General features: G+C 56.8%; 3 protein-coding genes and 1 pseudogene across 5 annotated transcripts in view; 1 reads left to right on the top strand and 3 right to left on the bottom strand.

Annotated features, from left to right (window-relative positions):
* The window catches only part of LOC129395163 (immunoglobulin lambda-1 light chain-like), a 735,232-nt gene that overhangs the window by 364,383 nt on the left and 349,334 nt on the right, over positions 1-21,515 (bottom strand). The gene's annotated exons all lie outside the window — the stretch shown is intronic.
* Positions 19-6,491, bottom strand: LOC117978698 (glutathione hydrolase light chain 1-like). Of its 2 annotated transcripts, none has more exons than XM_055106011.2 (6): positions 6,067-6,491; positions 2,422-2,631; positions 2,062-2,189; positions 1,848-1,960; positions 1,653-1,766; positions 19-1,348 (listed from the first exon to the last, which is right to left on the bottom strand). In XM_055106011.2, exons 2-6 carry the CDS (start codon positions 2,595-2,597, stop codon positions 1,202-1,204), a joined length of 678 nt encoding a protein of 225 aa, XP_054961986.2. In that variant the 5' UTR covers positions 2,598-2,631; positions 6,067-6,491; the 3' UTR covers positions 19-1,201. The 2 variants fall into 2 exon arrangements, with proteins under 2 accessions (XP_054961986.2, XP_054961987.2); XM_055106012.2 differs by having other exon boundaries at positions 1,036-1,348; positions 2,422-2,609; positions 6,067-6,336.
* Positions 6,257-15,572, top strand: LOC117978695 (putative POM121-like protein 1). 2 transcript variants are annotated; one of them, XR_010111806.1, is made up of 3 exons: positions 6,257-11,586; positions 13,395-13,501; positions 15,533-15,572. XR_010111806.1 is itself a non-coding variant. In XM_034951670.3 (1 exon), the coding sequence occupies exon 1, from the start codon at positions 6,629-6,631 to the stop codon at positions 8,000-8,002; it is 1,374 nt and encodes a 457-aa protein (XP_034807561.2). In that variant the 5' UTR covers positions 6,257-6,628; the 3' UTR covers positions 8,003-11,838. The 2 variants fall into 2 exon arrangements, 1 of the variants encoding a protein (XP_034807561.2); XM_034951670.3 differs by lacking the exons at positions 13,395-13,501; positions 15,533-15,572 and having other exon boundaries at positions 6,257-11,838.
* LOC117978701 (breakpoint cluster region protein-like) lies at positions 12,033-20,882 on the bottom strand (annotated as a pseudogene).

The raw sequence follows: 21,515 nt of genomic DNA, 5'->3' as shown, positions 1-21,515 counted from the left end.
GGTTTAAATTTTTTTTTTAATTAAATAAATAAAATAAGGATTGAAGAGTGACTTGTACACCATTTGAGCCCACCTCCATCTCACCCTTGCAGAGCCCCAGAGACACAGCCCTCCAGAGCTCAGACCCAGTGGGACTTGACTCCACAGGCATAAAACCCTGTTTGTCTATGGGCCCTTTGGAATCACCAGGTTTTCGGGGCTCCTGAAGGATAGCCCCGACCTGGCCTCACCTGGTCCCTGGCCCCAGTGCCCCTGGTGATATCCAGGTGCTGGGCTGTGATCACCGCCTCCCACCAGCCCACCTCCACCAGCCCTTCCCAGAACCCTGCTCCAGGTGTTGGAACTGTGCACAGAGGAGGGAGCAGGCCCCGAGGGAGGCCTGGAGGGACTGCGGATGGTGAAGGCTGCTGTGTCTAGCTGTTTCCTTCTGGACCCACTCCCTCTGGGCTGCGTCCCCGGCTGGTCCAAGCCCTGATCCCTGGGATCTGGGGACATCTTCCCGTTTGTTGTTCCCTGAGAACCAGGCCTCACTCTGGAGAGGATCACAAGCTTGGGTTTCACTCTGGGCTTGCTCTTGGGAACCCCCCAGGGGCGTGGCTCTGACCGAGATGTTTTCCTCCAGCCTGTTGCCCAGTCCCCATTCCTCGGACCTCAGCTTCACCTCCAGTGTCATCGGCAGGGTGAGCTGGACGCCTACGGGTCTGAGAAGGCGCCCGGGTTCCTAGCATCAGCTGGCCACCCTCTGCCTAAGAAAGTGCCAGGGTCGTGGCACCCCCTGGTGGCTGATCCTAGGTAGTGTCACTGCCCAGCCCCAGTAAGGGAGGGCCTGGCCCCAAAGTCCGAGGGATCAGGGTGGAAAGGGGCAGGGCTTGGTGTGAATCTTCCCCTGGCCCCCAGCCATGTGCCTGGCTCTCCCCATGCTGAAGATGCTGAGGCTAGTTCCAGTGTCTGCATTGTGAAGGTCTCCGAATCCCACCTCTCTGTTCCTCCCCAGCCAGATGGCTCCATTTCACACACAATACACTGAGGCCCAGAGAGTGGGGAGACAGGCCAGGGAGGCCACCTGGAGCCTGGCACAGTGGCCTCATTTATTGTGCTGCTCTGCTGCTCACAGGGGAAGCCGGTCCCCCGGAGTCCCCTTCCTGGTCCTGGTGAGTATCTTGTCCCTGGATTGCTTGTCAGCCTTGTCCGCCTGGAGCACTCAGTAGCTGGCAGGTTCCCCGCCTTTCCTGGAGTCCGAGGCAGCTGCCCAGCCACCAGCCATGCGGACGATGGCTTGCACCACAGCGATGAAGGTGGACGTGATCTGGGTGTGATGGTGCCGGGTCTCCAGGGCTCCAGTCACTGCCTGGGGGTGGGAGGAGAGGGGAAACCTGAGCAAGGCTCCAGATGCCACCTGAACCACACCTGTGTGGTCACAGGCCTCAGGCCAGGTGGTGCCATTTCGGGCCAGGTCATCAGGAAGAGCAGGTTGGGGCCTGCTGGGTCTCACTGGAGCAGGGGGCTTGGCCCTCATGGCACAGGGGCTCCAGATGGCCCAGGCACTAGAGAGAGGACACCAACAATTGTCCACTCTGTGATGATCCAGGCCTCCAGCCCAGGATGCCCTGGGGCCCCACACCGTGACTTAGTTTCTCCAACCCCCGGCCCACCTGGTCAATGTTTCTCTCCACTGTCGTGACGTTGGGCAGAAGCTGGTTGTGCAGCCGGGGCTCCTCCACGGCCCGCTTCACGTCATAGCCGAACCAGAGGTTGTAGATGATGGCCTGGGGCATGGGAGTGTGATCAGCGTGGCTTGGGGGCTGTGGAGGGTGGGCACGGCCAGGGAGAAAAGGTGTGACACATACCAGTGCAGTGGCTGTGGTGATCTGTGTGCCCCCAGCAGCTCCCACAACCATCTGGACCTGGCCGTCCTGGCCCACCATGATCGTCGGGCACATGGACGAGAGCGGCTGCTTCCCTGTGGCCGATGGGAGAAGACAGGGATGCCCGTCAGCTGCCTGCCCAGGACACCCGCCCCTCTCCACCCCAGTCCCCCATCCCCGGACCCCCACCCCATACCTGGCTGGATGAAATTGGCAGGTGAGGGGGGCACCCCAAACTCGTTGGTGATGTTGGGAGAGCTGAAGTCGTCCATTTCATCATTGAACAGGATCCCGCTGACCGGGCAGCGGACCTTGGAGCCAAAGCTACCGCCCAGCCAGGTTAGACAGTGCCCGACCTTGCCTGGCCCAGCCTGGTCCCTATCCACCCACTGAGGCTCAAACATACTCACTGAGAGGCCCAGGATAAGCTACCAAGTTTGGGCCTCAGTTTCCCACCAGGAAAAGAGGTGATGGAGCCACCTTACTGGATAAGTGGGCAGTCCCTGAGCCACCCGCCCCTGGCCCTTTCCCACCCAGGCAGCCCAGCAGCCCCTACTAGAGGTTCATGGTGCTGGTGGCAGACACAGCACTGCTGTCCTCTGCGACGACAGACAGGTGAGCAGTGCCCCCATCAACCGGCGTGTAGAACTCGGGCTTGTAGTAGGAGATCGGGTGAGTGGTGTCGTCAGAGATCTGGGCCCGGAGCTGGGCAGCGAAGAACTCAGAGGTCATGTTGCGGACCACCTGCCGAGACCCCAGAGCTGGCCTGAGGAGGTGGGGAGGGAGGGTGGGGAGGGGGCACAGGTCTCAGAAGGCCCCTGACTGTGGCTCTGACCACAACCCTCTGGCACCCACAACCTTCCGTGGCTCCCCAGGACCCAAGGGCAGGCCCAGGATCTTGCATGACCAGTCTGACTCTCTGTCTCTGTCGCGTTCCAGCAACTCTGAATGTCTGTCTGCCTGGTCCTCAGCCTCCAGACCCTTGCTGCATTCAATCACTCATTCCTTCATGCAAAAAATATTTCTAGAGTTTGCACTGCATGCCTGGAACTGGGGAATCAACAGGGAACAGACACTTAGGTCCTGCCCTCACGCCAAGAAAAACAAACACACACAGGGAAAGTGCTGAAACCACAAGCCAGGTAAGGGGAATCAAGAGGCATGAGGTATGGGCAGAGTGGTCAGGGAGGGCTTCTCAGAGGAGGCAACATGTGAAAAGAGCCTGGAATGTGGCCTAAATGGTCAGTGCAAAGGCCCTGAGGCAGGTGGTATAGGCTGGTGAGCGATAGGCAGAGAGTGAATGGAGTGGGGTGGGGAGAAGAGGATGAAGATGCAGGCTGGGGCCCATCCCACAGGACCTCCTAGGTCCCATAACAACTGGCTTTTGCTCTGTGCCATGCAGGCTTAGGGCAGAGGAAAGAGCAGGCTGGGGAGTGTTTTCACAGGGTCCCTCTGGCAGCTATGACGGGGATAAGGATAAAGCCCAAAGGGGAGGCTGTGGGTATCAACCAGTCAAGAGATGATGGCCTGGGTGGGAGAAAGAGAAGAATCAAGGATGGTGCCGACTAGCGAGGTAAACCCTGCAGAAGGGGCAGGTTTGGGGATGGTCAGGAGCTTGATTTTGGATACTTCATCAGACCCGAAGAGCATGGGTGCACGTATAAAAAAAATAAATAAATAAGCATGGGTTCACGGGCAAGGGCGGGCTGAGAGATGAACACGGAGGTATTGACATTGAGTGGCTGCTGGATGCCATGAGCCTGGCCAAGGTCCCCAAGGCAGTGGCGAGGAGGAGATGAGGAGGTCAAGGAGGAGACAGAGGATGGACCCGAAGGCCGAAGAAAATGCCTCAAGAGAGTTTCAACACAGGGCGCGGTGGCTCACGCCTGTAATCCCAGCACTTTGGGAGGCCGAGGCCTGTAATCCCAGCACTTTGGGAGGGGGATCACGACGTCAGGAGATGGAGATCATCCTGGCTAACAGGGTGAAACTCCGTCTCTACTAAAAATACAAAAAATTAGCCGGGTGTGGTGGCGGGCGCCTGTAGTCCCAACTACTCCAGAGGCTGAGGCAGGAGAATGGCGTGAACCCGGTAGGCGGAGCTTGCGGTGAGCCGAGATCAGGCCACTGGAATCCAGCCTGGGCGATAGAGGGAGACTCCATCTCAAAAAAAAAAAAAAAAAAAAGAGAGAGTCTGACTCTGTTGCCCAGGCTGGAGTGCAGTGGCGCGATCTCCGCGCATCACAATCCCTTCCCCGCCCCCGGGTTTAAGTGATTCTCCTGTCTCAGCCGCCGGAGTAGCTGGGACTACAGGCGCGTGCCACCATGTCTGACTAAATTTGTATTTTTACTAGAGACGGGGTTTCACTCTGTTGGCCAGGCTGGTCTCCAGCTCCTGATCTCGTGATCCGCCCGCCCCGACCTCCCAAAGTGCTGGGATGCGTGAGCCTCCACGCCTGGCCACTATTTTTTCTTTCTTTCGTGTGTGTGTGTGTGTGTGTGTGTGTGTGTGTGTGTGTGTGTGTGTGTGAGACGAAGTTTCACTCTTGTTGCCCAGGTTGGAGTGCAATGGTGTGATCTCAGCTCACTGCAATCCCCGCCGCAGCAGGAGAGCAGGAATCTTCAGTGATCCACTGGCGGATCTGCAGCCATTGTGCGCGCCAGGTCTTCCCAAGTCTTTTGTGGGCGCGCCTCTCCTTCCAGTACCTATGCCGCCAGCGTCCCCCAGCCTCCCGCCATTGCCAGCAGGTGCTGAGATCGCGCCATTGCACTCCAGCCTGGGGGACAAGAGCAAAACTCCATCTCAAAAAAAAAAAAAAATAAGGATGAAAACTTCGGAAAAATATGGAAGAAACCAAATGGATTTCTAGCTCAACTAAATCGTAATTATTCAATGTCTATTTTATGCAAGAAACCATATATTTCATGTCCACAATCAGGGCCACAGTCCCAGCTCTCAAGTGTGGTTGTTTCCTAAGCAAATTGAAGAACACAGGCATAAAAGTACATTAAATCAATAAACCTTTTTCTCTCTGTCTCTCTCTCTCTTTTTTTTTTTTGAGACGGAGGTTCGCACTGTCACCCATGCTGGAGTGCTGTGGTGAGATCTCGGGTCACTGCAAGCTCCGCCTTCCGAGTTCACGCCATCCTCCTGCCTCAGCCTCCAGAGTAGCTGGGACTACAGGCGCCCGCCACCACGCCTGGCTAATTTTTTGTAGTTTTACTAGAGACGGGGTTTCGCTATGTTGGCCAGGCTGGTCTCCAACTCCTGACCTCGTGATCCACCCGCCTCCGCCTCCCAAAGTGCTACCGCGCCGGCCTTTTTTTTTAAGACAGAGTCTCGGCCGGGCACGGTGGCTCACGCCTTTAATCCCGGCACTTTGGTAGGCCGAGGCGGGCTGATCACGAGGTCAGGAGATCGAGACCATCCTGGCTAACACGGTGAAACCCCGTCTCTACTAAAAATACAAAAAATTAGCCGGGTGTGGTGGCGGGCGCCTGTAGTCCCAGCTATTCCAGAGGCTGAGGCAGGAGAATGGCGTGAACCCGGTAGGCGGAGCTTGCGGTGAGCCGAGATCAGGCCACTGGAATCCAGCCTGGGCGACAGAGGGAGACTGCGTCTCAAAAAAAAAAAAAAAAAAAAAAAAAAAAAGAGTCTGGCTCTGTTGCCCAGGCTGGAGTGCAGTGGCGCGATCTCGGCGCATCACAATCCCTTCCCCGCCCGCCCCGGGGTTCAAGTGATTCTCCTGTCTCAGCCGCCGGAGTAGCTGGGACTACAGGCGCGTGCCACCATGTCTGACTAAATTTGTATTTTTACTAGAGACGGGGTTTCACTATGTTGGCCAGGCTGGTCTCCAACTCCTGATCTCGTGATCCGTCTGCCCCGACCTCCCAAAGTGCTAGGATTATAGGCATAAGCCGCCACGCCCGGCCTCTTTTTTTTCTTTTTCTTTTTTTTATCTGGAGACTGAGTTTTGCACTTGTGGCCCAGGCTGGAGTGCAATGGTGCGATCTCAGCTCACTGCAATCTCCACCTCAGCAGGAGAGCAGGAATCTTCAGTGATCCACGGGCAGATCTGCCGCCATTGTGGGCACCTGTTCCTCCCGCGACCTTTGTGCCCGCCTCTCTCCTTCCAGTACCTATTGCATGACCCCCCACGTCCGCCTCCCGCCGTTGCCAGCAAGTGCCTCGCGCGGGTACCTGGCTGCGCTTATTAATCCGTTAAGCTCGCTCTGTCACGGGCGCCATGATGTGCTCACGCGCCCGCTCCCTCAGGTTTAAAAGGCGCGTTGCCCGGCAACAGAAGAAACTGCTGGCTTAGCCTTTGGCCGAGTTGGCGGCTGGACGAGGACGCTCAGAGCCCAGCTCTCGAGAGTTCAAGCAACCGACGGTTCCCCACTGCTCCCAGGAGCGGTTACCTGGGCACTCTGTGCCCCTCCTTCCTGTTCGGGCCCAGGCCGAGGACCTGCCAGTAGGGCTCAGTTGCCTGGAGCCCGTTCAGCCCATCCCCCAGTTCACTTTGCTTGTGGGATCTCCCCGTTGCTCCTGCCCGTGGACTGAGTGGCAGGCCATCCTACAAGCACCCGGACACTTGACATCAGTGGTGTCAAGACAACGCTAAGAAGGTTTTCCGTGATCCTGCAAGCCCTGCGTTCCTTCCTGGGATCCTGCCTTCAATTTGATTGCACAGGTACCACAGCAAGCCAGTGCTGTGTGCTCCGAGTTCCAGGGCGTCCTCCAGCTCAGCCACTGCACTGAGAACATGGACTCTCTGTGGGGCCCAGGAGCCGGGAGTCACCCCTTTGGGGTCCACAACACCCGGCTGTCCCCAGACTTGTGTCCAGGGAAGATAGTGTTGAGGGCCCTCAAGGAGAGCGGGGCAGGGATGCCTGAGCAGGACAAGGACCCTAGAGTCCAAGAGAATCCTGGTGATCAGAGAAGGGTCCCCGAGGTCACCGGGGATGCATGGTCTGCATTTCGGCCCCTGCGGGACAATGGAGGCCTCTCTCCCTTTGTGCCCAGGCCCGGGCCTCTGCAGACAGACCTCCATGCCCAGAGGTCAGAAATCAGATATAAGCAGACATCCCAGACCTCCTGGACGAGCTCCTGCACCAACCGAAATGCCATCTCCAGCTCCTACAGCTCCACGGGAGGCTTGCCGGGGCTAAAGCGGAGGAGGGGGCCAGCCTCATCCCGCTGCCAGCTGACCCTCAGTTCCTCAAAGACAGTGAGTGAGGACAGGCCTCAGGCTGTCTCTTCAGGTCACACCCAGTGTGAAAAGGTGGCAGATATAGCACCAGGGCAGACACTCGCCCTCAGGAATGACTCCTCCAGATCCGAGGCCTCTAGGCCCAGTACACGCAAGTTTCCCCTGCTGCCACGCAGGCGAGGGGAGCCTTTGATGCTGCCACCTCCCTTAGAGCTGGGGTACCGGGTCACTGCTGAAGACCTGGACCGGGAGAAGGAGGCGGCCTTCCAGCGCATCAACAGTGCACTGCAGGTTGAGGACAAGGCCATCTCGGACTGCAGACCCTCACGGCCTTCCCACACTTTGTCCTCACTTGCAACAGGGGCTTCTGGTCTGCCTGCCGTTTCTAAAGCACCCAGTATGGATGCACAGCAGGAGACACACAAGTCCCAAGACTGCCTGGGCCTACTGGCCCCCTTAGCATCTGCTGCAGAGGTCCCCTCTACAGCTCCCATGTCTGGGAAGAAGCACAGACCACCAGGCCCCCTGTTCGCCTCCTCAGATCCCCTTCCTGCCACCTCTTCCCATTCCCAGGACTCAGCCCAGGTCACCTCGCTGATTCCTGCCCCCTTCCCAGCTGCAAGCATGGATGCGAGCATGAGAAGAACAAGGCGTGGCACTTCTGCTCCTGCAGCTGCCGCAGCAGCCCCTCCCCCCTCCACATTGAACCCCACGTTGGGGTCACTACTGGAGTGGATGGAGGCCCTTCACATTTCTGGGCCTCAGCCACAGCTGCAGCAGGTGCCCAGAGGTCAGAACCAGAGATCCCAGACCTCCCGGACCAGCTCGTGCCCCAAACGAAAGGCCATCTCGAGCCCCTACAGCTCTACGGGAGGCCTCCCGGGACGAAAGCGGAAGAGGGGCCAGCCTCATCCCACTGCCAGCTGACCCTCAGTTCCTGAAACACACTGAGTGAGGACGGACCTCAGGCTGTCTCTTCGGGTCACACCCAGTGTGAAAAGACGGCAGATACAGCACCAGGGCAGACACTCACCCCCATAGGTGGCTCCCCCAGATCCCAGGCCTCTAGGCCCCGTAGATGCAAGTTTCCCCTGCTGCCACGCAGGCGAGGGGAGCCTTTGATGCTGCCACCTCCCTTAGAGATGGGGTACCGGGTCACTGTTGAAGACCTGGACCGGGAGAAGGAGGCGGCCTTCCAGCGCATCAACAGTGCACTGCAGGTTGAGGACAAGGCCATCTCGGACTGCAGACCCTCACGGCCTTCCCACACTTTGTCCTCACTTGCAACAGGGGCTTCTGGTCTGCCTGCCGTTTCTAAAGCACCCAGTATGGATGCACAGCAGGAGACACACAAGTCCTAAGACTGCCTGGGCCTAGTGGCCCCCCTGCATCTGCTGCACAGGCCTGTAGTCCCAGCTACTTGGGAGGCTGAGGCAGGAGAACGGCATAAACCCGGGAGGCAGAGCTTGCAGTGAGCTGAGATCGCGCCACTGCACTCCAGCCTGGGTGACAGAGCGAGACTCCGTCTCAAAAAAAAAGAAAAAGAAAAAAAGTTCTTGTGACATTTGTGTATGAAATCAGCCTTCACTACATGGATAGGACCAGCACGCTTCCGCGGCACGACTCTGCCATCTTACTACATTTTTTTTATTTTTTATTTTTTTATTCCTTTTGAGACAGTCTCACTCTGTCACCCAGGCTGAAGTGCAGCCGAGATCTCGGCTCACTGCAACCTCCACCTCTTGGGTTCAAGCAATTCTCCTGTCTCAGCCTCCCAAGTAGCTGGGACTACAGGCACACATCAAAACGCCTGGCTAATTTTTGTATTTTTAGTAGAGATGGAGTTTTGCCATATTGGTCAGGCTGGTCTCGAACTCCTGACCTCAGGTGATCGACCTGTCTTAGCCTCCCGAACTGCTAGGATTACAGGTGTACATTTATTTATTTATTTGAGATGGAATCTTGCTCTGTATTTATTAATTTATTTATCTGAGATGGAGTCTTTCTCCATCGCCCAGGCTAGAGTGCAGTGGTGCAATCTCGGCTCCCTGCAACCTCTGACTTCCAGTTTCAAGTGATTCTCCTGCCTCAGTGTCCCAAGTAGCTGGGATTACAGGTGCCTGCCACCACAGCTGGCTAATTTTTGTATTTTTAGTAGAGACAGTGTTTCACCATCTTGGCCAGGCTGGTCTCGGGCTCCTGACCTCATGAACCACCTGCCTCAGCCTCCCAAAGTGTTGGGATTACAGGCCTAAGGCACCATGCTCGGCCATATTTATTTATTTAATTATTTAGAGACAAAGTCTTGCTCTGTCACCCAGGCTGGAGTGCAGTGGCGCCATCTCAGCTCACTGCAGCCTCCGCCTCCAAGGTTTAAGCGATTCTCATGCCTCAGCCTCCTGAGTAACTGGGACTACAGGTACTCACCACCATGCAGGGATATTTTTTTCTATTTTTTTAGAGACACGGTTTCACCATGTTGGCCAGGCTGGTCTCGAACTCCTGACCTTAGGTGATCTGAGAGCCTCGTCCTCTCAAAGTACTGGGATTACAGGCATGAGCCACTGTGCCCGGCCTCTCACTACATTTAAGTGACGCCATGGCTCATGCCTGTAATCCTGGCACTTTGGGAGGCCAAGGCAGGTGGATCACTTGAGGTCAGAAGTTCGACACGAGCCTGGCCAACATGGGGAAACCCCGTCTCTAGTAAAAATGCACAAATTAGTCAGGCGTGGTGGTACAAGCCTGTAGGCCCAGCTACTTGGAAGGCTGAGGCAGGAGAATCACTTTAACCGGGAGGCAGAGGTTGCAGTGAGCCAATATCATGCCACTGCACTCCAGCTTGGGTGACAGAGTGAGACACCGTCTCAAAAAAAAAAAAAAAGAAAATAGAAAAACATATGATGCCAGGGCGTCTTGGCCTCAATACCTGCATGAGCACAGTCATGTCCAGGCCAGGGCTGCTGGTCGAGGTCCGGCCCCATCTCTTTCAGCAGAAAGGGAGTAAGGTTGCAGGGAGGCTGGGGGACAAGATCCCAGGATCTCAGCCTCCGCTCATGGATCAGCTCTGAGACCCCGAGTGAGCTGGGGGTGCTCTGTGCGCATTGGTTTCCCCAGCTGTCAAGTAAAGGGATTGGATGAGGAAGTCTTGTCAAGGTGGAATGATCTCAGATTTGGGGCAGCAGTGAATGATCCCGCTCCCTGGGCCATGCCAGTGGCCCGGCCTCGGCTCAACACAGCCCCAACACTCTGGAATGGGGATGAGGGGGCAGTCAGCTCTTGCTCCTAGTAAGAGAGATGCAATAGGGCTCTGTGGCTGAGCTAGGTGCCTTGCCTCACACCTGTAATCCCAACCTTTGAGAGGCCGAGGCGGGAGGATTGCTTGAGGCCGGGAATTTTGAGAATAGCCTGGACAACATAGCCAGACCCCATGTCTACAAAATAATAAGAAAACACACAGCTATAGTCCAAGCTACTTGGCAGGCTGAGGCAGGAAGTTCCCTTGAGTCCGGGAATTGGAGGCTGCATTGAGCTATAATCACACCACTGCACTCCAGCTTGGGTGACAAAGTGAGACCCTGTCTCTAAAAGAAAAAAAAATTGGCCTGTGAGCATGGGTTTGATTTTCAAACAGGACCCGGAGGGTAGGGACAGACAGTGCTGTCACCCTTAGGTGCTGAACACTCAGAAACGGGCCAGCGGCAGCCCTTTCCTCACCTGCAGACACCAGATTGGGCAGAACAGCACGTGGCACTTGCAGCTCTTGAAGTGAGGACAGAACCCAGTGTCAACCCTTCTGCCTGTGGGAGGGGCTGCTGAGGCCTGCAGAGAGGCCAGGGTGGAGGCTCATCCCCTTGTCCAGCCCTTGGCGTGGTCTCCACCAGGTCCCCAGCCCACCAGTGTAGGGAGCCCCTGAGCCTGCTGCTGCCACAGGCCCTGTCTCTACCCAGGACGTCCCCCCACCCTCGCAGTGTCAGGGAAATGATCATGGTGGTGGTGACACTCCGCAGGCAGGGCTGCTGAGAGAAGCTGAGAAGGGTCACACTGCAGGCAGGGGCCCGTGTGACAAGCCCTTCTCACCCCGAGAGAGCTGACCAGGCAGCTCACGAGCAGAGCCACATCCCGGGAGTCCGAGAAAGGTCCTGGCTGGGCTCAGCCACCTCATTGGCCACGGGCAGCCTTTGTCGTGTGAGCCTTGCTCTCCTGGGGAGGCTCAAGCTGACGGCTGATGTGGGCATTGCCGAGGGTAACCTGTGGCCCAGTGTATATGGCCGGCTCTCCTCAAGCTGCATTCATTCAAGTAGGACCCAGGGTGCATGCCCATCTCCAGCCCAGGGCAGCTCCCCTGTAAGCTGGGTGAGCTACTGAAGCCAAGGTGGGAGGCAGCTGACAACACCACCCACGGCCCATGCGGAGGTGGCAGAAAGGCTGGACTCAGCAGGAACACCAAATCCCGGACCAGGCAGAAACCACCCAAGACTGAGGAGCTCGTGCCAGAGCGGTGGCCACAGGTAAGAACCCGGGCCCAGGCTGTGTGTGGCGGGAATCCTCCATGTCCCAGGGCTTAGCGTAGCAAAGGAAGACCAGCCGGGTCACCCTGGTGGCCATCTGTCCCTGTCCCACCTGCAGAGTCAGAACAGCCTCTCCCCAGTGGGGATCATCTCTCTCTGCCAAAGCAATAGCGGTCCCTGCCCCAACCAGACTACCCCACTCAGTGGAGTTACGGATGCTGCTCCAGCATCCTAACACTGCCCAGCTGGTGCCTGCCTGTGCTCACCCACACCCCCCAGGCCAGCCTTCCCTGCAGCCTGGGCTTGGCCACCTTGGCCTGATTGAGCACTGAGGACTCCTGGGCACCCAGCCCCATCACTGCACCTGCTGCTTCCAGCCCCACCCCACCGGCTCTGGGGTTCTTCCCAGCGGCGCTGATCATGAAATCAACATGCACACAAGTCGTCTCAGGAAACTTTTTAATGAAAGTGTCGGCCATGGTGGTGTGTAGGTGGCTGAGCTCAGATTGCAGCTGCTAAGACACCAGCCACTTACCAAGAGAAAGCCAGGCTGCTTCAAACCCAGGGCCCGAGACAAAAAAGCATCACTTCTGGTCGGGGAGTCTGGAAGCCATGCCTTGTGGGAGGTCACACTGGCATCTAGGCCTTCGCCTGCATTGCAGAAGGAGAGCCGGGTCCCCCTCCTGGAGAACGCTGCGTTCCCCAGCCCCACACCGGCTTTGCCACCACACAGGCTTTTGAGGCAGGAGGTGGGTAAGACGTAGCTGTAGACCCAAAGCAACCACCAGCCCTGGGACCCTGCGGGAGAGGAGCACTTTTAGAACATGGAAAAGTGTGGTCATCCCATCACTAGACAGCACACATCCTACATAAATAAAAAGTCGTATGGGGAAGGAGGTTGGGGAGGGAATAAAAAATTGGCACAGACATTGATAGACTGGTTTCCAGTTTCAAGGTAACAGATGCACATCATGAGACCAGAGGAGGCAGAGACAAGGCTGGATTTGGCTTTTCTAAGCAACATGTGTTCCTGTGCAGGGCTGAATGGTCGCTGAGACAGAGATGGAAGCCAGGACAAGGGAGCCCACCGGGCCCAGATAGGTCCAGAGAGCAGAGGCTCCTGTTCTGTCCTCGCCACCCACGAGGGTGACACTGCTTGTAAATGGTGGCTGTGCTCTCCCAGCAAGAAAAAAGCACAACTAAATCCACACTGCACAAAGACGCAGACAGAAAGCCTTCAAGTGGCTCTGTTTTCTGCTCCCTGCCTTGCCAGGTCCACAAGCAGAGAGGAGTGTCAGGCGCATGGCCCCACTGTCAGGCTCACCAGTGAGCTGCGGGCTCAGCAGGAGCTGCCCACTGACACACAGGGGACACCCACTCCTCCCACCTTGGGAGCGGTTGCCAGACAGAGCCGCACTGGGTGCTGGTGTCATCCAGGTACCCCACACACTTCATTAAATGTGATCCTGCTTCCCTCTGGGCAGCTGCATCCTCTCCTCCTGCAGGACTGTCTGGAAACTTGGCTCTCAGTTTGCTCTCCCTTCTCTCCTCTGCCTGCCCCAAGCCCCTCTTTCTAAAAAAGTGATGCCATGTTCATGGGGTTATTTCTTGAAAATACTTGGCGGCCTCCATGCTTCTGTTTTCTTTGAGCCAGGTGGTCAGGAGGGCTTACAAAGAATGCCTGGGCTCCCCTGCAGGTGTCGGCAGATGGGGTAGCGAATGGTCCTGTGCCTCCACCTGCTCCGGGAGGGAGTCTCCCGTCTCTAGGCCTGGCCCCTTCCTAACCCTCCACGTATCCTGTTCTCCAGAGACTTCAGAACCCACTCCTGAGAACAGCGGAGCCAGGCGCTTAGAGGAAGACCAAATGCTGCCAGGACACGGACTGTCCAGGGATTACATTCCAGCATCTTATTAGGTATCTGGATCTGTTGGGGAAAAAATTAGAAACTATGTATAAAACTTAAAAATATTGAAGCATCAAAAGGTTATTTAGGATGAAAGTTTTAAAACAAGTCATCAGCAAACTGCTGCCACCAAGTGGAGACTTATACAAAAGTTGAGTGAGTCCACTGAGCTGAGAGGACAGAAATGAAGTCACCTGTGCTGGGGCAGGGGCAGGGACACTGGGGGCAGGGAGTGTGTGGGCAGAGAAGCCAGAGAAGTCCAGGCCTGTGGAAGCCAAACAGGAGAGCGTGGGCCAGAAGGGCGGTCAGAATCGGGGGATGAGGTCGCTCTCCCTGGAGAACGAACCCTAAAGTGCGTAGCCTGGGATTCCCTCCCTGGGGGTCCCATCCCCCGACATTTCACGGGCCTTCTGAGCTGCTTTCCAAGGAGGACTAACACAGCAACAAAACATCCATTTCTGCACAAAAATCCTTCTGGAAAGAAAAAGAAGCAAGCCAAGAATGGAGTGAAAACGCTACCCAGTGCTGACTAAGCCTCTCAAACCCTGTTCTAAGTGGAGTGTGGTTTCTAAGTCAGGGAAATGGAAGAGGCCCCACCCACACAGGGACAGGGCCACGGCCCCCACAGGATGAAGCAGCAGCGTTTATTCAAGATACAAGTGACGGAATCCGGTCACGTTCCCTTCTCCCCAGAGAGGGCACTTCTTGACAAGTGATTCAGTAGAAATCTTTTAGACTCTATAAGTTAAGTTCATAAAAACCACTGCTTTCACCCTGTCTCCCAGGGCTAGGCCTGGACTCCAAGATGAACTGGCTTGGGGTGCCCTCGGGTGGCCACATAAAAAACTCACAGTCTGAGGCCAGCCTGGGGCTTTCAGACCTGGGCGGGATCTGCCCAGGCCACCTGTCCTTCTGCTTTGGGCCGCTGTCTCTTGGCAGATGGCCTGACACCTGGGGGTGGCCCAAGGATACCTCAGAAAATCTTGATTCCCACTCTACAGATGGCCTGATTAGCCAGAGGTTTCCAGGCCGTCTGTCCGCCTCCAGGAGATGGACTGGGACCTTTAGACATCGGTGGAGAACAGGATGCTCTGTCCCTTGCTGTCCAGGGCAGGGATGGCCTCCAGCCGCAAGAAGTACAGCAGCACCTCGACCTGCCCTCGCAGAGTGGGGAAGAGGAGAGTGGCTCGGAGGGGGGCTCACAGCTGCTGGTGGGGAGGTCTTTGGGGCCCAAGCCCCCAAGTCCACCTCAGGTGCTAGAAACCCCTGCTGGTGTCATCAACCCCTTACAGTGAGACGGGGGTGGGGTGGGGTCCTGACAAGGCATGACTTGTTGGGTGGGGAGTGGTTATTTATTTTAGAGATGCACAGGGCCTTGCTCTGTCCCCAGGCTGGAGTACAGTGGCTCCATCATGGATCACTGCAGCCTCTAACTCCTGGGCTCAAGCAATCCTCCTGTGTCAGCCTCCCAGATACCTAGGATTACAGATGTGTGCCACAATGCCTGCCTAATTTTTCTTTGTATTTTTTCTGGAGATGGGGTTTGCTGCATTGCCCAGACTGATCTCAAACACTTGGGTTCGGTTGTCCTGCCTCGGCCTCCCAAAGTGCTGGGATTACAGGCATGAGCCACCACACCCGAACACTTGGGGTGGTTTTAAGCCCCCAGCAAGGTGCACCAGCAGGACCAGGAGGTGGCCTGGGCACCCCCTATCACTCCCATCCATGCAAACCTAGGCAAGTCCCTGTCTCTGAATCTCAGCCACCACCACATACAATGCAAGTCGGAAGATGGGCAGGACTGGGGGTGGGGCAGGCAGAGGCCACCTCTGTCAGGCTGGGGTTGCATGGGCTGGAGACTGTCTTCCCATACCTGGGACATGACCTCCAAGGACCTGCTGTCAGTCATGGTGATGGGCTGGTTGGGGTTGGCAGGGAGCTTGCTCTCCTTCTCGGAGGGCCAGAGCAGCGTGGGGCCAAAGACAGTGGCGAGGTTGTGCAGGGACATCTTATTGACTGCCTCCTTCTCTGCCACCCTGTAGAGGACCGAAGCAGAGGGTGCTGTTTCAACGCCACCACCAGGAGAGAGGCAGAGGGGCTGTGCCGTGCTAGAGTCCTCAGGGAGGGAGTGACCTCGACCCTGGCTGTGCTGCAAGCTGACTCCAGCCTTGGTACTTCTGGGTCTCAGTGGCCCGGGACAAGGGGCCAGCTCTGGGCTGATGGGGAGGTCTTCATGATGTGCTTGGGAGGGAAGGGGGGGCGGTCCAAATGCACTGCTGGCCACGGCCAAAGCTCTGAGCTCTTTGTTAAGGCCACAGTGCAGAGGGAGGAGGGTGGCAAAGAGGAGAGGCAGTGGTGGGGGTGGCAGTGGTGCTAGTCCTTAGAAGCAGTGAGTTACTGCAGACAGGGGTCGGGGGAAAAGGTCCTTGGTGCTGGGGGTCTGGGGGGAGCAGAGGGGCACCCCAAAGGCCTGGAGACCTGGAGTCCTGGGCAGCCACAAGAGAGCTGGGCTACCTTTCCAGGTGGTCTAGAAGGAAAAGGAAGGTGAGCAGGTTGGCCTCCGGCAGGGACAACAACAGGTTGAACATGCAGCTCTTCTTTGCAACTGGGTCTGAAAGAGCTGCAGGAGGCAGTGGGTTACTCCTCTGGGTTACAACAAGCCAGAGACCTCTCCCGAGGTGGTCACATGGAGCACCCGGGACACGAGTCCTTGCGCAGTTTAGGCTTGTCATCATCGTCACACCCACAGCGCTGGCCACCAGTGAGGACCCTGTGAGGGGCACCTGTGTGGGGTGTGAACCACCTGAATGCCTTTTCTCTACCTCACAGGGGCCAGCAGCACCCGGTGAACAGCAGCAGGAGGAGCCACTAGAGCAGCTGCTGATGGGCAGAGCTGCCCTTGGACAACTCCTGCCACCACCCCCTCCCCAGGGAGCCCAAGGCAGGGGAGGCTCAGCATGGAATGAAACAGGGGAGTGAGGGACACAAGGAGGTGGGAAGTGGGAGGGTCCCAGCCCCACCAAGTATGCAGAGACCCCCTCGTCGTCCTGGACACCACAGGGGCACCTGCAGGCTGGGAGACCAGGTCCTCTGTGCATGGGCCCGGGAGGCAGACCTGCCCTAAGGGTGATGCAGAGGCCACAGGTGCTGCATGCATCAGCACCCACTCTAGACATCAGCCTCCAGGTTGACTAAGGGTCAGGTCATGTTTGAAACCATGCTTGGCTGGACCAGGACCCATGGCAAGAGCACCTGGGCACCAGTGTTTAGCCCTGGTCTGCAGGAAGGAGGACAGCAGACTTTAGGACCCCACAGCACGGCAGTGCTGACCATTTCACCCACTTGGCCTCCTTGAGGAATAGGGATGGGGAGCCCTCTGGGGATGGGCAAGGCCTTCCAGGACAGGCTCGGTTCTGGTCCCCTGCTTTTTGAGGTTGGGTTAAAATGCCGACCATGGCAGAGGGGTTACAGCTCAGGTTCCCACACCTCGCTTTTCACAGCCTCCGAGGGCAGCAGTGCACATGGAGGAGACGTCTCCCACGAGGCCAAGGCCTCCAGTGCTCACCGATGCCCTCTGCGAAGTTGGGGTAGAACTCGTCAGTGAAGAGGGGCTCGGGCAGCTCACGGAAGTACAGCTTCAGCGTGCCTGCGATGGCATTCACGTCCATCTCACTCATCATCACCGACATGTCCTTGTTATCTGGAAAGAGCATGGAAATGCAGCGGCCTCCTTGAAGATCCTGAGTGAGTCACCCGCCATCCCTGCCTCGGCTAAAGCACCGTCCCTGCCATGCTGACCACTGTGTGGGTCCCTCCTGGGCTTTGAGCAGCTCATCTGACTCCTCCCAAGAGCTGTGCATGGTTCTGTGTCTGCAGAGTTGGTAGGGGTGCGTGGGCATTCCCATTCCTCTCCCCTGCTTGGCCTGATGTGATGGCCAGGAGGAGGCCAGCGTCCAGGACACAGTGCCTGCGTGGGGATTGGGTGGCTCTGCCCTGTACATAGCAACCACCCCTGCACCAGTGTTGTCTGATAGCAGGAAGGCCGTGGGAGAATCTGATTGGTTTCAGTGTTTAAACCGGTGTCTTCCTTTGGACCCAATTGGCCATTGGTGCTTACATCCTCACCACAGGCCAGGTTCATTCTGGGCCCCCAGAGGGAGCTGAAACTACCACAGGGCCCTCCCAGGGATGCTGGGCATTCTAAGGGTCCTAGTCAGGGTGGGTGGTGTGTGCTGCAAAGAAGGGTCTGCAGGCACAAAATCCTGTTGCTTTGAAGATGCTGGGAAGGACCCTCTGGGGTCTCAGTGCCCTCCCCTCGCATTTGAGGCAGGTCTGGGTCCTTCAAAGCCTGTGAGGGTTGGTGAGATGGAGGCGGAGTTGCTGCAGCCCCGGCCTGCGCTGAATTTCATCAGTGCTCTCTGCCCACCACATCCTCATACAGGGCAGTGGACAGACCGCACCGAGTCCTGGGCTTCCACCTCCTGTCCACCCCCAAGGCAGGAAGGCCAAGTCCCCACAGAAGCCCCTGGTCCACTCCACCAAGTGGCATGAGTGGGTACGATGGTGTAAAAACTGGCTTCTATAGAAGCTGTTTGTACAACTCTTGTTTTCTCTTTTTTAAAAATAATAAAACAGTAAATGAAGAAAAGACACAGAGAAGGATGTGACATGCCTGGGCCATGGAGCACTCTGAGATCTCATCGCGGACACCACTGCCCACACCTCCATCCCGTCCTGCGCAGGCCGACACTCACTGGCGTCGAAGGCTGCCTTCAGTGCCTGGATGTCTGCGGCCACACCGGCCGGACACACGGTAGATGCCCACCTCCTCCATGCCTCGGCGCTCGATCTCCTCCACGCACTGGCGCACGATGTAGGGCACCTTGGACCTCTCTCTCCTGCGGGAGGAGGGAATGCTCTCAGTGTCCTAACAGCCCTGCTTGGGCCATAACACAGGAGACCTGCTCCCTATCTGCACACCCGGAGGTGGGGTGAGGACGGTGACGAAGGTACCCAGGTCTGGGGCTGCACACAGAGCCTGCTGCATGCCTGTCCTCCCTCTGCAAGCTCTGTCCTCATTGCATGTACTTTCTCAGGAACCTTTCAAGCGGCCAGAACCCCTGCGAATCACACATGACCTTTGCGGGAAGGTCAGGAGGCCTTTCTAAGTCAAGTCAGCACAGGAAGGGCATCTCACAGATTCCAGGCCTGGGGTTAGCAGCCTGTGCCCCCGGCTGGGAGATCAGACCCAGTGTTGGTCCTGCCACCCACGTGCTGTGTAAGAGGAGAATCCCTGACCCCTGCCCTGGGCCTTAACACACATCCGACGAATGAATGAAGGGTTGCCTCAGCACCGGTGCTCCAAGTCCTGCGATGCTAAGTGCTTTTCTCCTCCGAGTCTTAGCAATGGACAATTCCAATACCTCCACACAGGACGCTAGAGTAAGAATCCTTCACAGTTAGAACGCAGTGCTGTGCGGAGGCCTTAACTTGAGTTCTGTTTTGCACCTGGATTTACCAGCACATCAAAGCTGCTTCGCAAGCCCCCTCATCAGCAGGGCTTATCTGGGGGAGCTGCTGATGGAGTCCTCGCTGCTCATGCCCACAGCCCTCCCAGAGTGCTATGCGAGTGGCTGCCGTGCAGTTGGGGGTGGGGCGTGGTGTTTAGACACAGATAGGAGTCCAGGGTATGACTGATGGAGGCCCCGGCCCACGTGACCAGCAAGGTCAGAGGCCCAGCCAGATTCAATCCTGGGGAAGCAAATGAATTCTCAGAGGAAGTGGTCTGTGTCTGCATGAACTGCTCTCAAACCAACAAACAGGCTTCTCTTGGCAACTGACTCATGACAAAGGGGCAGGGGTTACAACCATTCAACAGGAATCTGGGACCATGACTAATTCCAAGCAAGGGCAGAAAACCCTGCACTTGGGCAGTTCCTGGAGCCAGCCTACTGCTTCCAAGCAAGGTGGCAAGGACATTCCTGAGCTGGTTTGAAGGAAACACATGAGGTAGCTGAACACGCCGTGTTCCCTGGGGCCTGACCTCACCGTGCAGTGGCCACACACAGAGAGGAGAGATCCACACATGCTCTTTTCTGCAGAAACAGCTGAAGGGATAGGCACCCTCAGTGCGTGAGCCCAAGCCCCTCCCCACTCACTTGGTGACCACAGCAATCTTGACTCTGAAGACCCCTGTCTGTTTCTGGGATGGCATCCTCTTCAAGCTGAACTCCCTGCTGTTGAACTTGACCGAGAGCTTTACTTCAATCTACAGTGGGGAGAAGGGGCACAGTCCTCTAATCCTTCTGGTCCTCATAGCCCAAGGTCCCAAGGACCCCTGGGAGTCTCATCAAATATTTCCACCCCCAAGGCATGCAGAGGTCTCAGCATGAGGTGGAGCCGCCCCTCGGGGAAGCCCCTAGTCTACTTCAGCAAGAGCCAGGATTGTTGAAGATGATGTAAACGACTGGTTTCTGCAGAACCATCTCCTAAAATCCCCGCTGCTTCTCTTGCTTGCTTACTTTTTTTTAAGATATGGGATCTTGCAATGTTGCCCAGGCTGTAATCAAACTCTTGGGCTCCAGTCATTCTCCTGGCTCAGCCTCCAGAGTAGCTGAGATTATAGGTGTACTGTGACCAGCTTTCTCTTTCTTAGTAACAATTAAAAATTAAGTAGGAAAGACAGAATAATATAAGAAAAAGCCAAGAATCTCAAATATTAACATTTTACCATTTATACCCGGGCCTTTTTGGGTGTGTTATTGCTTTTAAGGTCTAAACCTTTCTGGGGTACCTAAAGACAAATCAGGGGTCTCCATTTCTATGGGCAGCCCCCAGGTCCCTGAGTGGAGGCCCCACCTGTCCTGGTGGTGCCATGAGACCTTTGTTTGAGGAGGGATGCTCAGGGCCTGGCTGGCAACTGCATTCCAGCCAATGAATGACGATTCCGGTGCATGGTGATTCTGCTCTTGGGGGCCCTCCCTTCTCCAACCAGGCTCCCTCTCAGATGCTGCCTCAGGCTCAGCCACCTCTGACTGATTTGAAATGAACAGAGGCCACCCTATCCTTCTGGGGGAAGTGGGCACCAGGAGAGTCCCACGGACACGTACCCCATTCATGGCGATGACGGTGCGCTGCCAGTCTCCGTCCTGCAGGGCCTGCGGGTCCAGCTGAAAGTAAGGAGTCATGATTGGCAGAGGCCCTGGGGTCTGTTCAGAGGCCCCACGGGGCAGCAGCCCACATCCGACACTTCCCCAACCCTTAGTCAGAGGCAGAGCCCGACTGCGGCCAGCACCTCCATCCAGAGGCCGAGAGAGGTAGAGTAAGGAGGGGCCTGCCAGACACCCCTGGAACCCAGGGCCCCACTGCTCCCAGAGCCCTGCTGCCTGGGGTCCCCACCCCCTCCTCCCTCTGCCCTCCCAGTTGGGAGCTGATGTGCAGGCTGGCAGGCTGTCTCCATCCGGCTCCCATCACCACGGGTGCTATGTGGAGCTCAGTGAAAGGTGAGCTGTCCAGCAGCAACTTCAGTAACAACTCCTGGAGGCCTGGCATCCACAGCTGCTGTCTGGGGAACTGTGGACACTGTTCTCCCCCTGCACCATGAACAGCTTGTGGCGGGAGGAGCCTGCAGGCCACACCAGTCCCATGGTTCAGAATCAGGCCCAGAAGGACCCAGAAACAAGCCCTAAATCAAGCAGCTGATGAGGGGGCTGGGAGGAAGCCCCTCTGTGACCCCTCTAACTTCTACCCCCAGCCAGCACTATCCAGGCAGCTAGCCTGCAGGAGCTTGTCCTTAATGTCACCCCAACACAGTCTGTCCTGGTATGTAACACCCTGACTGTCATGACCAATCCACATGTCCCCCACCCAGGAACGCTCTGTTTCCCACTTTATGGGGAGCACAAGCTCTATGTCAGCGGTTCCTGGGTATGCCAAGACCACTGGCTGGGCTGGGTGAATGAGCAGTACCATCTTGTTAAAAATACAACTTCCTGGGTTCCACCTGCAGAGAACTGGACTCATAAT

This window comes from Pan paniscus, chromosome 23 (genome assembly GCF_029289425.2).
Source record: "Pan paniscus chromosome 23, NHGRI_mPanPan1-v2.0_pri, whole genome shotgun sequence".
Classification (NCBI taxonomy): Eukaryota; Metazoa; Chordata; class Mammalia; order Primates; family Hominidae; genus Pan; species Pan paniscus.
Note: the sequence above shows the minus strand (reverse complement) of the source record. Positions and strands in the feature narration are given on the sequence as shown.